Source organism: Girardinichthys multiradiatus, chromosome 15 (genome assembly GCF_021462225.1).
Source record: "Girardinichthys multiradiatus isolate DD_20200921_A chromosome 15, DD_fGirMul_XY1, whole genome shotgun sequence".
NCBI lineage: Eukaryota > Metazoa > Chordata > Actinopteri > Cyprinodontiformes > Goodeidae > Girardinichthys > Girardinichthys multiradiatus.
The window spans coordinates 36,927,370-36,945,416 of NC_061808.1; the positions used below are offsets into that span (position 1 = coordinate 36,927,370).

At 39.1% G+C, this 18,047-nt stretch overlaps 1 protein-coding gene across 5 annotated transcripts in view; it reads left to right on the plus strand.

Moving 5' to 3' along the window:
* epha7 (eph receptor A7) overlaps positions 1-18,047 on the plus strand; it is a 121,754-nt gene that overhangs the window by 79,522 nt on the left and 24,185 nt on the right. Inside the window, exons 6-13 of one of the 5 annotated variants that reach the window (XM_047387694.1) lie at positions 840-964; positions 4,257-4,425; positions 9,614-9,758; positions 11,004-11,059; positions 14,727-14,852; positions 15,311-15,496; positions 16,838-16,899; positions 17,112-17,321. In XM_047387694.1, the coding sequence (XP_047243650.1) occupies positions 840-964; positions 4,257-4,425; positions 9,614-9,758; positions 11,004-11,059; positions 14,727-14,852; positions 15,311-15,496; positions 16,838-16,899; positions 17,112-17,321 (1,079 nt within the window). Of the gene's footprint in view, positions 1-839; positions 965-4,256; positions 4,426-7,295; positions 7,334-9,613; positions 9,759-11,003; positions 11,060-14,726; positions 14,853-15,310; positions 15,497-16,837; positions 16,900-17,111; positions 17,322-18,047 lie in introns of those variants that run through there. The other 4 variants (XM_047387695.1, XM_047387696.1, XM_047387697.1 and 1 more) reach the window with 4 other exon arrangements.

Here is an 18,047-nt window from a genome sequence, read left to right on the forward strand (position 1 = left end):
GACTTTGTGTGCTGACTACAGAAAAAATTGCATTGTTTCTGACAGAAATTTAAAAAAGAAAAGCTGTATCTTACTTCAAATGTACATGACCCAAGTTTTTCAGTGATGGGAGACAGGTGAAAACTAGCTTTTGTTGTCCAAAGAGCACCAGCAGAAGCCATGTAGCAGTAAGATGGTCCTATAGGACAGAGAGTAGAGAAAACAGCAAGAGAACAGTAATTACAGGAGACATGTTGCAGTAGGAGAGCTAGCAGATGATACTGTAGCACTCTCAGAGGTAGTTAAAGAAGAAACACATGACATGGCAGGAATGTAGGCTTTAGCTCAGCCTACCCACAGATTTTAAATTTATATACTTTCATGAAGCCAAAACTAGAACTACATATGTGACTATTTAGCAAACCTAAATGTCACAGTACTTAATCCAGACCGGTAGACACTTAAAATGAGTCATGCAAAGATCCTGGGGTAATTGGTGTGCATAAGACCGGTGTCACAAGGTTATAGGTACAACCCTCTCCCTCTGAGAGGCTTTCTGTAGTCAGGGATGGAGAAAAGGGTGCCTACTTGTTCCACTGGAAATGTTGGGATTAATTAAAGTAAAGTGTCATTCATGATTTACATGTTGCACCTGTCCACTGGCTGGGATAACATTTGTTCTGTAATTGAAATTTGGACCACAGGGTGGAAACATTCTCGAGGTGTCTCTGTGAATATTCATCGGCTCATGAGGGCCGCTGAGTGTTGATAAAAGGCTTCTGTCCGTGTTATTTGTCTGTATGTGCGTGTGTGCTAAGGGGGTTTACCCTCCACTTATTGACATGTTCCTTTCTAAACAGCTCCGTCCCAGGTCAGTGAAGTCATCAAGGAGAAGGTGCAGCAGCGCAGCATCCAGCTCTCCTGGCAGGAGCCACAGCAACCCAATGGCGTCATCACCGAATATGAAATCAAATACTATGAAAAAGTGAGTGTGCCATACATTTAAATTTGCTTGACTTCTTCCGAAGCCTTTTTTCTCCATATCTCAGCTTCACATCAACTTTTCTCAACCCGTTCATTTTGGATTCTGTCTGCATGCTTCTGTGAGTGGAATTCTGGAAGTACCTTCTTTGTCTTATAATTGCAATAATGACTGAGATACTCATACGATTTTAATCAGGCTGCGGTCTTTCTTAAGCACCTCCACACATGTGTTTGCACACACACACACACACACACACACACACACACACACACACACACACACACACACACACACACACACAACATCTCAGGCTGCAGCAGTGCCAGAATTAGCAGTCTGTTACTGTTATCTCGCTTTACCTTCCACATAGATTATAGCCCAGCCTCCCTGTGTTTCAAGTCTGAACACATCAGCTTTTTACAACCAGGTTTAATGGAGCAAATTGCACCCAGCAAATCAAAGGCAGGGAAGCAGAGCTGTGATGCCAGCTCTGCCGGCCACAGACTCTCACACACTCTGACGAATCAGTCTCCCGTGTCACGTACTGTGGTCGAGCTCTGCCCAACTGTAAAAGTAGAAAATTGGAAACAACGACAACACCCCTAACAGACCATGGCATTCCATTTGGGCTTTTCTGAGCAAAATGCTCAGAACTCAACAACAAAGTACACAATCCATGCAGCCTTGACAGATAAATTTGATCAATCCCATTTATGTCTATATGTGGTGGACTGGACCTTGTAGAGGATGATTTCAGTCAAATATTGAAGTGAGGTGGGATTCATGAAGCTTTCTACGAATAATAGAGACAGTATTATCAATATTATTGTTAACAAAAGTTGGAATAATTTTGTTTTCAAACAACCCTGTTGTTGATGTAGACTGCTTTTTATTGACACACAGTTTATCTGAAGAGAATAAATCACACTGTCACAATTAGTTATTTAGAAGAGATAAAGAAAATATTTTACTCCAGGTGTACAGAAAACAGTGTATTTTAGGTTTTCAAATTAAACCTGAAATTAACCTTTCAAAGTGTTGTATGCACCTTGAATAATTATTTCCCTCTAAGTCACATCCTGCTGAAAATACAAAGTTTTAATAACCAACAAGAAAACATATACTGTAGACCGTTTTATAATGATTTACTATAATACCATATTAATTACTTACATTTGCCCAAACACTGATCAAAAATGCTTTTTTCATATTATATTATATTATATTATATTATATTATATTATATTATAAATAAAAGATAAGATCCCTCATTATGTAGCATTGCACAATATTGGAAGAACATGACATTGCTATTTTATTGTTGAATATTGCCGTGGTGATATTATTTGCTATAAACCCTCATCTTCCCCTCTCATCTGTTCTTTTCCATCATCACAGTGTTCCCAGAACGTTTGCTGAGCTTTAGGATGCTTCTCTCTGAGATCTATAATAGATGTGGGCAGAAACAACACTGAAACTCCATCCAAAGGGCCAAATAATTATTGGCAAGCAGTTTTAATGCCCGGCACCTGAAATATTATACAAAATATTATACTATAATATGATGCAAGCAATCCTTTGTGATTGTGTTATGGCACAAATGGATATTTCAGTAACTACTGTGATTCAATGTATTGTTAGGCTCTATTTTTATATAAATACAAATACAACAGACTAAAGATAATGGGTAATCAAAGCATGGCCAAGACCAGATTAGCCTTCTGTTCTCTTTTAGCAACTTCAATCTTGAAAATGTAACAGTTCATGCAAACGCTATTTTATAAACATATGAACCACAGTAACATTTAAACGGAATGAGTGGTTCCATAAAAATATGTTGTTATTTCTAGGGAGGTGTCCGTAATACCCTTATACAGAGCAGAATGTGTTCAGCATGCTGGGTCAAACACACTAATAGTTGCTAAAGGAATACAGTTTATCAGGTAATGTGAATGCTGTATATTGAATTTTACACTGCCTTACTTTTGCTGGATATGCTTCACACATTTACATTGTAAGTTATTGTTACAAATTGTCGACAATGAAGGAAAAACATCAAAGACCCAGATTTCTAGCCAAACGTTTAAATCAAAATCAAATCAAATTTAGAACTATATGTAGGATCCTTGTCACACAGTTCATTCAGATTCTGTGCAAACAAAAAACACTTCCCGGTGTCCAGACTCCGGTCCACCTACAGACCAATAACGACCGAGTTCACGGTGTGGAAAATGAGGAAATAATTGGACAAATAACACATGGAATATGAAGGAATTTGGTAATTTGTTGATGTAATTGAGTTTAAATCTGGGTCATCCAACAATCTTAAGTGTCAGTGTAGCTCTTCCTTCTCTACATTATTTCACAAGGATTTTTGTGTCAAACTCTGCTTATTGTAAGCAGTGCTAGCAAGCAAAAGCTAAATTATCTGATTTTCTCCTCATGTTTAACCAATGACTAACACATAATATTAAGCTTTGGACCAAAAAAATCAAAAGTAGCATTTGTTTTATCAGTCAGTCAGTCAGTCATTTTCTACCGCTTATTCCATAGTGGGTCGCGGGGGAGCTGGTGCCTATCTCCAGCAGTCTATGGGTGGGCATTTGTTTTATTTATTTATTAAAACATAATAAAAGTACCAGAAAGTAACATTCTCTCAGCTTTTGTTAAAAGTAAAAATAATGATACTGAGCATTTCCTTGGTGACTACCTTGACTCTAACTGGGCTTTATAATTTAGCTTTTGTAAAACATGCCACAGGTTCTGTTGTTTTAACCGCTGTGTCCATCAAGGCCGGGACATTCTTCTAGTGGGATTTCAATCCTTTGAGCTTCTGTAAGCCTTTTAAGGTGGACTGTAAAAGCAGTGAGTTTTGAGTAACTCCAACAAACTTAATTAGCAATTGCTAAGCAGCAGGAGAAAATAAATGAAACTACGTGCTAAGAAGAAGTAACTGGAATTGGAAAACCAAAAGTTTTAATTGCTTTTAAAAAAAGACATTGAGTAGTCAAGCGAGTAAAGTGGCATGTCTCTGATGGAATTAATGCTGTGGAAATATGCTTTACACTAACTTTCACAATATAGCTGTTTGTGTCTAAAGAAAGCCTAATTTAAATATTAACGAGAGTTTTAAGTGTTGTCATCTCAAATAGTCATAAAGATTAGGTAATTACATCCATTACCTCGATTTATCTTTGCTTGTTCAAAGCAAATGTTTCCAGCTAAGCAACTTCTCAAACCTTGCAAACGGTAACTGGTACAATGCTAATATATTCATATTTGTCTTGTGCAGAACCAGAAGGACCGGATCTACTCCACAGTGAGGTCCAAATCAACCTATGCTACAGTGAACAACCTGAAGCCTAGCACGGCATATGTGTTCCAGATCAGGGCTTTCACAGAGGCAGGATATGGAACCTTTGGACCCAGACTGGAGATAACAACCAAAGAAGAAGCCAGTGGTATGGTCTATTAGTATATGTAACATCATTATTCCAGACTGTTTTAGGTTTGTGTCACTGATATTCAGCCGAAAATATTTTCAGTTAGTTGATAGCTGATGAAGGTTTGGTGCTAGATGTGAATGTTATATTAGGGAATCAATCTGGAATGTAATATTTCTGTCTCACCTATATGCACACAACCTGTTGTATGTTCCCAGCTTTCCAGCCAGGGAAATAATTTGCTTTGCAGCCAAACAAACACAAATTGCTTTAACTTTATGCTGACAACATGTTGTGGGAAAATCACCGAGCACAAGGACAAGTTCCTGTAGTGTCAGGAGGATATAGTCATTTAAATCTAATCAGTTACATTAGCTTTGCCCTGCATGTTATTGGAAGATCCTCAGAGGTGCTTGTGTTGTGGATTGAAATGTTTTGCATAAGGAGATCTTTAATAAATAAATACTTCAAGGCTGGACTATTGTAATTTGTTACTATCAGGATGTCCACGAAATGCAGTTAAAAGCCTTCAGCTGATTCAGAATGCTGCAGCAAGAGTTATGATGAAAATTAAAAAGAGAGATCATATTTCTCCTATTTTAGCTTCCCTTCATTGGCTACCTGTTAAATTTAGAATAGAATTTAAAATTCTCCTCCTCACATATACAACCTTTAATGATTTAGCTCCATCATACATCAGAGATCTGATTGTTCCATATGTTCGTAACAGAGTACTTCGTTCTCAGACTTCAAGTTTACTGGTGGTTCCTAGAGTATCTAGAAGTAGAATGGGAGGCAGATCTTTTAGTTATCAGGCTCCTCTCCTGTGGAACCAGCTCCAAGTTTTAGTCTGTGAGGTAGACACCCTGTCTACTTTTAAGGCTAGGCTTAAAACTTTCCTTTTTGATAAAGCTTATAGTTAGAGTGGCTTAGGTTATCCTGAGCTATCTTCCTTATTTTTTTACCTCCGTCTTCTTCCCTCCCTGTTGGTTGGAGTAAGGGGGAGTCAGGTTTAGCCTAAACTGGCTCAGTTATGGTTGAGGTGCAAACACACCCTCCATTTCTGCTACCTGTGTGACCCCCTCTCTTTTCCAATGGTTATAATCAGTCTGACAGAGAGAGGTATCCCAATCGTTGTGGTTTTTAGTATAACAATGACCATCAGTGGGCTCTAGATGGACAAACTGTCTACTTTTAAGGCTAGGCTTAAAAGACTTTCCTTTCTGATAAAGCTTATAGTTAGAGTTGCTTAGGTTATCCTGAGCTATCTGTGTAGTTATGCTACTATAGGCTTAGGCTGCTGGAGGACATAATGACCACTTTCACCCTCTTCGCTACATTCTCACACTACTCTCCAATTCTGCATTATTTGCTGTTATTTCAGCTTTTTCTCCTAGACATGGCAATTGACTGAGCTTTTACTGTGACTAACTCCATGTGCTCTCTTTCAGACTCTAACCTTGAAAACTGGCTCAGTGTTTATCTGTTCATTCTTTCTAGGTGAAACGACTAAAGGAGTTACATCCATTAACATTTACTTTTCCTTCCAATAGAAAGGACTCCTGGATCAGTGCTTCTTTGTTCTTTTTGTGTCTCTGCTCTGTTCTCTCAAACCCCCAGTTGGTCGTGGCAGATGGCCGCTCACATTGAGCCTGGTTCTGCTGGAGGTTTCTTCCTGTTAAAAGGGAGTTTTTCCTCTCCACTGTCGCTACATGCATGCTCAGTATGAGGGATTGCTGCAAAGTCAACGCCAGTGACTGTCCACTGTCTCTACATGTTCATCTAGGAGGAGGGAATGCTACAAGTCACTGACTCGATACAATCTGCTGTGTTTCCTTAGATAGAAAAACTTTTTATCCAATTTCAATAAATAACTGAATCTGACTGCACTGTTCAATGGTTAGTTATTAATTGGAATTTATGTACCTGACTTTTGTGAATTGCCTTGAGAAGACGTGTGTTGTGAATTGGCGCTATATAAATAAACTGAATTGAATTGAATATGAGGTTTCATTCTTTTAAATCTCCCACCAGCTTTCTATTTCCATAAATAAAATATTTTCATCCAACCTGAGAACTAAAAGAAGTATGCCCCAGTCATGTCTTTTATTTTACTGAGACCGGTCCTCTAAGAATCCTTGGAGTATTTGCTGGGTTATTAAACTGTGAGATTGTTATAACATTTATTTCAGATTATCATTTAAAACTTTAAATGTACAACTTGATGATCTAAATATTTTTTATTAAAAAACTAAAAGAAAACTATCTTTCCAGTTATCTCTGAGACATTAAAATAATAAAACATATTATTATTAATTTATTTTTATTTTTATTTTGAAGCATTGAGTTAAGCCAAAATATAAAATCAACAGTAATAGTTTAAGTGCTAATTGGGCTGAATATTATCACTTTTTGACATTCTGCTCTTTATAGAGTAACACAGAGGGTATAGCAAGCTGATGCTAGCTGGTTAAGTTAATTAGGCTATCTGCTCAGGTAGCCAGCCTCCAGTCAGCTGCTTCACAGCTGTTTGTGGATACCATCATTTGTCCAAACATTTCCAAACAGCCCAAATTGACTTTCTTCTAAAACAATAGAAAAGTGTAGTAACTTTCTTTCAGATAGCTGACCAGCAGAGCTCAACAACAATTGGGGAGTGGCAGCACTGCGCTAGTCTATGCTCCTTCCAAGGACCATAGATGGTATAGCAGAAGATTTGAGCAGCTGTCTATCCTTAAATACAGCCCTCTATCTGAGAATTGTCGTACAAATATTTGAAAACTCTGTTTTGTGAGTACAGTACCAGAGAGTATTGAATTCAGTTGACTAATGCTAATGTTTTGTTGTATCCTTTCCCATCTTGTTGAAACCTCTTTTTCTTCTTCCAGGTAACTTGATAGTCACCATTTGACTTTGAGGCTGCATTTCTGGAAAGAAAATGTCCTTTTCTGTCACAAATTTAAAATCAACTTCAGCATCATCCTTTAACTATTTCCATTTAGATTTGTAAAATCTTCATATTCAGCCAAGTGTAAAAGGTTGTGTGTGCACTTTAATACCAGCTGCTGGTTGAGTAAAACACAATTGCTTGTTAATTAAATTAATATTTGAATTGATGTTTATTGACTATTCAAATATTTAAAAATTATCGTCCATAAAAACAAATACTGCAGAGTAGCATGGGAAGAAACTAGAGTTGCCAACTGTCCCTTGAAAAACGGAATCGTCCCATATTTAGAATAAAAAGTACGCGTCCCGTATTGAGCTGAAACGGGACGCACGTAGTCCCGTATTATTAGGTGGATCAAAAATCTTCACTAAAATGTCAATAGCATTAATAAATGATGGGGTGCTTAATATTTAACATTACGGTAAATTCATTACCAGCCATATCCTGCTCTGTAACCAATGAGCTGACAGAATATTTCGACTCATCTCATTGGCCAGCAGGTACCGTTGCTAAGGATAGATACAGGTGTTACGTCGATTTGCTTTTTCCCATCAGATACGGTTTCCCCAGCGTCTCCTCGCCGCTTACGCGACAAAAAAGGCCCGTGTTTGTTCAGCGCTCATAACCTGCGCGCCGTGCTTCCGCCGCAGGAGATCTACGGACACCGTGAAAGCTCAAACAACGTGTTTAGATAGATAGATAGATAGATAGATAGATAGATAGATAGATAGATAGATAGATAGATAGATAGATAGATAGATAGATAGATAGATAGATAGATAGATAGATAGATAGATAGATAGATAGATAGATAGATAGATAGATAGATAGATAGATAGATAGATAGATAGATAGATAGATAGATAGATAGATAGATAGAGAGGTGGATGCAAGTTCTTCAGGCAGCTGACATCCCCAACATCCAGGCTATTGTACCCTTTGTCCTCAGCATCCCTTCTTCTAGTGGGTTTGTGGAAAATATTTTCTCCATCATGAAAAATAAGTGGACTGATGTGAGGAACAAATGTTCTACACAATTAATGAGAAGTGAGCTAATTGTCAGTCTAATTAATGAAATGTCCTGCTCAGAGTTTTACTCGGTAGTCCTGAAAAACAAACAACTCCTTGCAGCAGCAAGAGCTCAAATGAAATATAAATGGAAAAAATAGGTTGTTTCTACATAATTCAGCACTGCAGTTTTTAGTTCACTAGTTCAATATTTTTTTCACTACACCTGTACAGTCATGGCCTTTAAGGCACAAGTGTTTATGTTTACAACTTTTCTACAGACTTTTTGTTTGCACTAAATGCACTATTACGAAAATGTTTTGCATTATACTGTTATGCTTTTTTATATTGTTTTAAGTTAAGCAGGACGGAGGTCTTTTCAATAGTGGTTTATTTATTTTAGAAGGATATTTGTTTTTGTCTAGTAATTTTATTTTGCAAAAAGAATAAATAATTTTATAAATTGCTGTATAATTGTTTTTCCATGGATATTTGTATCAGTCAAAACATGCATCGAATTAAACTTGGGTTCGAGTCCATTGTTTCCAAAGTAATTTCACACAAAGAAAAAGGGTGAAAAAAATCACCAGGCCGCTAGAGGTGCAGACAATGGGGTTGGATAGCCCTACCAGGAGGTGTCCCTTATTTATTTATCAAGGAGTTGGCAACCCTAGAAGAAACCTGCAGCCCAATGAAAGTCATAAAGCCTCTAGTCTATCCCCCCCACCTCTCCCTTCCATCCCAAAACAGCTGATGAAATATTGGCATGATTCTTCATCTTTCCGTTCGTATTTTTCCTGCAGATACACTTGATTTCAAATGCATGAACTTTCACCTCATACACCAGTTAGGTTGACTGTATGCGAAGCTGCTTCAAGCTGTTCTTTGGAGCTATCAGCAGTTTGTCAGTCCAAACAGTCAGAGGGCTATGAGAGCTCTGAATAGGATACAATTCAACCTGAATGTGCCTTTGTTTGAGATGAAGGGCATTGCCGTCGCCGTCTGGGACTATTAAGCCCACTTTCTGAAACAGTAGAGCCGTGTGTATAAGGACGACTAAAATAGAAAAGCCCCTATTCCAGTTCTCTCTCAGGGGAGAAAGTGGGGGTGTGGTGGTTATCAGTCTCCATACTGTTCATTGGGATTTAATTACTTTCTGTCCTGCAGATTACAGATTTCAGAGTTGTGAAGTTTATACTGAGCATGTCTGTTGGTCTCTTTCTGTTGTTTGTGTTTGTTTCTCATCAGCTGCGATTGTGTCCAGCGAGCAGAACCCCGTCATCATCATAGCAGTGGTGGCCGTGGCGGGAACCATTATCCTGGTGTTCATGGTTTTCGGCTTCATCATTGGGAGAAGGTACGCTCTCGCGGGCCCCATTGACTCTCCGCTCCTGTGAGTCTGCGCTTGTCAATTAGCCTTTCTGTCACTCACAGGCCTCCTTGACTGTGGAGTCTACACACACGCACTTATGTGCATGCATCATCTTGTGGCATGCTGTGCTAATGGCTTGTGATGCACCATTTTCCACCTCCCACCACCACCCAACAACCTCCAACCAATTTTTTAAGCTGTTTTTGTGGAGCCCTTAAAAGACAAGCACTCCACAGAGAGAGCTTTGGCCCTGCATTCCAGTGTGAGACAGTGTGTGACACGTAGAGGGCATGATGAAGTATGGTGCTGATTTTTTTCCATCATCACAAACCACTCATTCCATTGTCATTATCCCTCAGCATGAATAAAATTCCAGCCAAACCTTCTTTTCAAGATGAATTCATTAGAATTTCCTGCTTGATGTATTTTAGCAAGTCTCTACTCCAAATAAAGTACAATAAATTATTCTGCGTAAAAAAAACATTACTTATTGTCATTTTCAGATATACGAGTGTCTTAGCTGGTAGGACATTAGGCCATAATGATAATACCAGGTTCTTGTGTGGATTTGGTCTGTCTCAGTGGGATTGTGTGGAATCTAATCTCAAGAATTGTACCCAATACTTCAGCTGGTACATCCTCTGACATCACTAAGACTTGGAAAGAAACTGGAAAACTGATATTTAGTTAATTCCAGTGGAAAAAATATAAAAATCTGTCATGCATACTCATGTTCTGTCACATACACAGACAACCCAAGCTTTACTTGTTTGCAATGCCTGTTAATGTGAGTCCTCACTGATTGCAAAATGTTCATTATGCGTTAAGGTTCGTTTGAACAAATCTTTCTACAAATCTTTCTACATCAATGACGTAACAATATTAGCCCTGCGGAAGTAAATTCATGCCATGTATTTTGTTTTCATTCAGTCTACAATTATTAAAAAAATTAGCTCAAAGCACAATCACATAGCAGAGACAGTAATGAAACACTGCCCTCGACTGTGGGAAACTTTCAGGGCCTTAAGAAGACAGAATAACAATAGTAGACATGTTAAACTGTGTTATAGGTGACATTTTTAGCTAGCTGAGCTACTTTGCCTGAGCCAGGCTGTTGGCTGTGCAGCTCCTATTGCTCAGCTGGGTGTCTTAAAAGATTTGTCTTACAAAGCATTAGTTGATGCATTAAAATTCTTGCAATTTAGAATATTAATTTCTCCCTGTTGATTTTGCCATTCTCTTTTTCTCCACCCCTCCCTTACACAGGCACTGTGGGTACAGCAAAGCTGATCAGGAGGGAGATGAGGAGCTCTACTTCCAGTGTGAGTGCTTGTATTCATTTGCTCAAAATACACAACGTATGTTTAGTTTGTACTCACGCTGCTCAAGACTAAGCAGGAAGAATGCATTAAAACTCATTAGCACCCCCCGGCATGACCATTATCCCAGTTCATTTGATTTGCAGCACAGCCGGGATCTATCAAGCCAGCTTCTGCTGTTGATTGGCTTGACTCTGTGCTTGAGATGAAGAAGTCAGGACACCATAAAAGCAAGACTGTGACAGCTGCTGGTGAGGGAGTAAAAGGTTCACCAGGATGTAAAGGGAAGTTCTTGAAAATATAAGTTTGGTGGTTTTTAGCGAGTGACAGAGTTTCTCGTCTGCACATACTTTGCTATGGTAGGTTTTTAACTGACGCGCCACCCCTAATGATGCCCCCGGAGATGCAGTTGGAGACAGCTACTCCAAGAGGAGCCGTAATGATCCGCGCTGTTGGCTAACTGCTGATTTAGAAACAGAAGGTCAGGAGTGTCACAAAGCGTAAAGCCCATGCTGCTGAGCCCAGCCTGGCCACTGTTAAGTATCTGACAAATGCGGCACAGTATCTCCAAAGTCCCACCTGCTACAGAAAAAAAAAACTGGGAGAAAACACAAACAAAGCTAGTGTGGATAGAGTTTAATGGAAGCATCTGGCGTGCAGTTCTGGATGACGAGTGGCTGTCAGGGTGACAGAAGCCACATCCAACGCGTAGACCCAATTTGTCTGCCATGTACAAGTGAGGAACTTGTGATAAGACATGCACTATCAGATCCACTGACATCTTGGATGGACGAAGCAATTATAGGAGCAAGTGGAGGGAAATCTCAGCTCCAAGCATCCTCTCTCCAAAGCACAATGGATTTGTTGTGTTTACACTGGTGAATTAACCAGAATATATTTCCACCATCCACTCTCTTCGTCTCTCTAGCTGTTTTGTTGAGATGTTTTGAGTTTATTATAATAGTTCATTTACATTAAATTTATCAGCATTGAGGTTACTTGCAAAATATAAAAAAACATTGGAAATTTTTCAATACATTATAATTAATTAATTGCACCACTATGCAAAATAGTAACCCCTAACCGTATTGCTGACCTTTCCCTCCCTGTTCGGCACACTTCCCACTCGCATCTCATGGATATGCATGACCATAGAGGTTTTTCATTCTTTTTTATCTTCTTTTTTCTAGGAAAAAGCTAAAACTCCCCTGCCTCAAACACCATTCAAACATGGCTTTATGGTGAAACCTCCTTTAGCTTTATTCACAAGGACCCATTTGAAATGTCTTTTACAGTGTGTAATTGTTCATTTTATCTGTAAATCAAAATATAAAACGAAGGACTGGTTTTCCAGCCCAAAGTAATATTTCCCAAAGCAGTTTGACAACAAGTGATCAGGTTTGCAATGGAAATTGTCATGGGAATATTCAAGCAGGAAGTGCTTTAAAATCAGCAATCTGTATCCTTCTCTTTTTATTTATTTCAAGCACAAAGAACCCCAAACATCAGGTAATTTCCATAACTGCTGTTTACATATTTATAGGCTTTTGAGAATCATAACTCTTCTCAGACAGAAGTAACTGGAACACTTGCATAACTTTGGGAAAATCCATCTATCAATTTTACATACTTCCTTAATCCTACTTACGACCCCAGGGGGCTGTAGCCTAACGTTGCATTGAACAGTTAAAAGGAAGGTTCATTTTAGAGCTAACACATAGAGCTGCTCTTTAATGTCTTTCCACATATGTTAGCGTGCCTAAAAATTTGTCTTTCGTGCATGTAAATGTGAGGACATGAATTTACAGGGTCCTACTCCATCTGGGTGGGTTATGATAGTTTATTGTTTTTTTCTTTATATAGGCATCAACTGACCATCTGGGGATAAGAGTTAAATGGTCCACAAGTGCCCCCATACATATTTGCTAATTAATTAGCCATCATCATTTTGAGCAACTCTAACACAGAGTTCAGGGAATTTTCATCAGTGCAATCTGAGCACCTGAGATTATTATTATTATATATTTATTTGAGTCATTGTTGCAAATTTTCAGTAGCATTTGCCTAAATTAAGTAGCGTTGATGCAGTTGTGCCTTACATATTACATATGGTGTCTTTCATTACTCATTAGCAATAACTTTTGTCAACAAAACCAAAAGGTCTGTGGCAGCCTGGCTTATAAGGCAATGAAAATGTGCAGTTAGAGTAGGTGTGCAGGACAGGGATGCTGTTTTTGCCTGCTGACAGATTTCTTCTGGTTATTATCACACTTAAACGTTTCAGATGATCAAACATTTTCTAATATCACAGAAAGATTTTATTAAGTCAAAAAAGCTATTCAAAACAACAAGTTCTTGTGAGAAGAAGTAAATATTTTTTAACTTGCTTAATCATGAAATAACAGTGATACACCACATTTTTGGAAAGCTGAGTTCAGTTTCACTAGCCTCACCTGGGCTTGATTACTGCCAGACCTGTAGAAACAAAACCTAACCAAAAAGCAACACATCTGAAGAAATTCAAGAGCAGATCAGACACATCATTCCTAAAAGATGAATCTTCCTAGGAGTAGCCAGCAACTACTCATTCTGGAGGTCACAAAAGAACCCAGAACCAAATATATAGGAGTGCAAACCGCACCAGCCTCAGAGAAGCTTGGTCTCCATGATTAAAGAATAAAAAAGAGACTGGGCAAAAATGGTGGAGTTCCAATGTGAAAACCACTGCTGGCCAAAAAGAATACAAAAGCCTTTCACAGATTTTCCAGCAACATATCTGTATGATTCACAAGGGAAGTATTCTGTGGACTAAAGAGACAAAAGAAGACTTTTTTATGAAGTGTGCATCTTGTGAAAGTGGATGTAAAACACACACAGCATTTCAGAAAAAGAACATCCTACCAACAGTCAAATGTGGTGATGGTAATGTTATGGTCTGGGGCAGCTTTGCTGATCCAGAGTCCTGGATGACTTGCTGTCATTGATGAAACAATGCATCGTGCTCTCTAGCAGACAATCCTGAAAGAGAATGTCCAGCCATCACTTTGTGACCCGAAGCTCAGGCACACTTGGTTTATGCAGCAGGACAATGGTCCTAAGAATACCAGCAAATCTACCTCTGAGTGGCTTAAAATTAAGGTTTTAGAATGACCAAGATGATTGTGGACCTAAATCCGATTGAGATCTTGTGGTATGACCCCAAAGATGCCAATCATACTGGAACACCCTCCAATGTGGCAATTGAAACATCTCTGTGAAAAACGTGATGTGAAAGATTGCCATTATTGTAAAGCAAGCAATAGAAATAAAATAAGTTAAAGCTAAGTAAGTAAAAACTCCTAAAATATTCAAAATCATCACCTCCCTTACTCGTCTCTTTGAATGATGAAGTATTTCATAACTTTTCTGTTAGATGCTAAGGCACTCTCAGCTGCAGGGAGTCAAAGGTAACCAACAACCTGATAAAAAGCACCCAGCACAGGTTACTGAAATCTTTGCTTCCCACTTTGTGCAGGATTTTCAAGAGTGGAAAGGCTTTTTGACACCAGCAGCTGATGGTTCAGCTGCTCCCTTTGAATCCCTGGTCTTGGTAATCGTTTGCCTGTCAAGTGCCTGACGGCACGCTGTGTGCATATTTAATCATAACAGTAATCCTCTTACCTTTCTACAGTTAAATTTCCAGGCACCAAAACCTACATTGATCCGGAAACCTACGAGGACCCAAACAGGGCTGTCCATCAATTTGCCAAGGAGTTGGATGCCTCCTGCATCAAAATTGAACGAGTTATTGGGGCAGGTGAGGCCATCCTCAGCTCTTCCTGTTTAGTTGCTACCTTCTCTCATACATCATGCTGACAGGCAAATATTTACACCTTGAATGGGGACACAGCTTCATGCATCTTATATTGATAGAGCAATTGCACGGAGGGGAAAAGTTCATTGCAATTAATGTGTGGTCTGTGCCTGGCGGAGGTAGTCACAAAGACAACTGCAAGTGAAAAATTGCTGCCACATGGGTTTTACCAAGGCGGTCAATGACAGTATCTATGCATCTCTAGCATGTCTTATTATTGGTCTTGGTTACACTCCCCTGAGTATAACAAGGTGTCGTACTGCAATTTGTATTCCAGCACGGCACAGCTGCATTATCTCAAAATACACTAATAAATTTGTCATTGTGAAGTGTATGAGGTTTTTCTCTCCTTTTTATACCTACCGGGCCCCTTCACTCATGACTGATTTCAACCCTTGCAGGAGAGTTCGGGGAGGTGTGCAGCGGTCGACTGAAGCTGCCTGGAAAACGGGACGTGTCGGTCGCCATTAAGACCCTGAAAGTGGGCTACACAGAGAAGCAGAGACGGGACTTCCTGTGTGAGGCCAGCATCATGGGACAGTTTGACCATCCCAATGTGGTCCACCTGGAGGGAGTGGTGACAAGAGGTGAGAATTGCAGCTTCAGCCTTCTTGTGAACAATAAGAAAGCACTACTATGAAGCGTCTTTAGAAATGTATTCACATTTTGTGTTTCTGGATCATAAACAGGTTGTAGATAGAGCTTAAAAAATGCAAAAACAATAAAAAGAACAAAGACACAAAACAAATGGAGTAGACAAATGATTAACAATTGCATTTCAACTCAAACAGGATCATCAGCTGATCAAAAGTTTAAAACCATAGCCCTAAAATGTCAAAATCTGCACATAAATGGGGATTTTATGTGATTGTCTCTCAGGGATTCACAGTGTCATGACCCGTTGATGGCAAAGGGAAAAAGGCTTTCTGTCTGCGAACCAGGCAGGATTGTTGAGATGCACAAGCAAGGGCTCTCACAGTGCTCCACTGCTGCCAAGGTTGAACACAGAAATGTTTTACACTTCCTAAAGATCTTGGAGGGAGTTGGGACAAAAAGTAAATGTGGTTGACCTCAGAAAAAGTCACACATGCTGAGCTGAAGGACCCGACAAGCTCAAGTTAAGACCCTTACTGGTGTACGTTGTCTACCAATAAGCATGAGACAGAATGTACAAGAGAGGGGCTTAAAGAAAAAAAAAAAAAACTTCTTCAAAGGCCCACTCTGCGCTCACACCACAAACTTATTTAGTTGGAGTTTGTTTAAGGGAGCACCAAACGTGGAACACTGAAGTGTGGAAGATTTTCTTTTATTCTCTGTGGAGAAAACATCCTGGTCATAATGGCTCAAAATGTTCCTGGCACGAGAAGCCGATCCTACTGGAGACGTTCCAGTGACCATCCGGGAGCTTTTTAGTTCATTGGACTAAAGGAGCTTTTAGGTTTAGCAGAGGAATGAACCAGCAGCTGGTGCATCCCTTCTAACAGAGGTCTTTCAATAGAACACCACTGTAGTTCACACTGTCACAATTAAGCACATTTTGAATGGATCAACATGAACATTAGGTCTACTCACTACCAAATCCTTTTTATAACACTTGTAGTTCTGCTCTCTGGATTTTAAAACGTTTTGATCATGTGATGAAAAGCCTGTTTGAGTTTGAATGCAGTTTTCAATAAGTAGCCGACTCTAAGATTTGATCAGGAGTGTACATCTGGTTAAATTAGCTGCACACTCTCTTTAGCATTTACTCATTTACAGACTAATAAAAGGAGCAGATGGTAACTTTTAATTAAAAGCAAATGAAACAGCTATAAATAACTTGGAATCAGTGTTGGCACAGCCATTATTTTGTAAAGTATTTAGAGAGCCAAATAAAAAGTAGGTATTCATTAATCATCTGCTCTTCTTTTTTTAATCTATCTTTTCAGGAAAACCTGTCATGATTGTCATCGAGTACATGGAGAATGGCTCATTAGACGCTTTCCTCAGGGTGAGTATCACCTCCAAAGTCAGCACAGCATCTTTTCCAACTTTCTCTGCACTTTGCCGAAGTGTCCCAGAGAGCAGGGAGTCTGCAGTGGGATCTATGCGCTGCATAAATATCATAAATCTTCTACTAAAGCTGCTGCAGCCTTGAACTCTAAATTCCTCCTCTGGTCAGTGAAGATGGCTGACCCGCCTGTGTTTCTATGTACCGCGCAGAAACACGACGGTCAGTTCACAGTCATCCAGTTGGTGGGAATGCTGCGGGGCATAGCAGCGGGAATGAGATATCTTGCTGATATGGGCTACGTCCACCGAGACCTGGCCGCGCGGAACATCCTTGTCAACAGCAATCTCGTATGTAAAGTCTCAGACTTCGGCCTGTCAAGGGTGATAGAGGACGATCCCGAGGCTGTCTACACAACAACCGTGAGTCAATTAAAGTGCTTGTTCTCCCTACCAGGAGTCTTGTCTGAATTCTCTAATCAAGTTTCTGCTGGTGCATGAAAATAGAGCAGAACAAGACGAGCGTGCCCAGGTAGTCGTAGGCAGTTCTCTATGTAAAGACAACTTCAGATTCGAAACTCTTCAGAAAGGCTTTAGTTCTAAGTTCAGTTTTTCACTTATGGTGTACTGTCAGGACCTGTTTAATAAGAATGTTTCTGATGCTGTTTTTGATGACTCTTATTCTTATTCTGCTACTCACTCTCTCATTGTATTTTAACCGGTAGAGTTAAACCTTTTATTCTCACTGAAATTGTGGGATATTTTTCTACTCATTCTGATGCTTCTGAACAAGATTTAGATGCTTCAGTTAAACACTTGCAGATCAGTTTCACACATTAACTGGAAGTTCAATTATCCCTTTATGGATTTATGTAATAATTTTTAATCATTCTCCAATAAATAAATAAAACTTGGATTTCAGTTGTTTTATTTTTTTCATATTATTATATTCATGCTGGGACAAAAAAATCGAACTTTTCCAGCAAATGAAGGACATTTTATAACTGAGGGTTAAAAAATGTACAACATGATGCTGTAAATACAGACAACTTCCTGCATCATGTCAAGATAAAAGCCTTTCTGAATTTATTGGAATAGAATCCAGTAAAATCCCAGTTGTGCTTTCAATTTGAAAGAAATTCTTCTGTA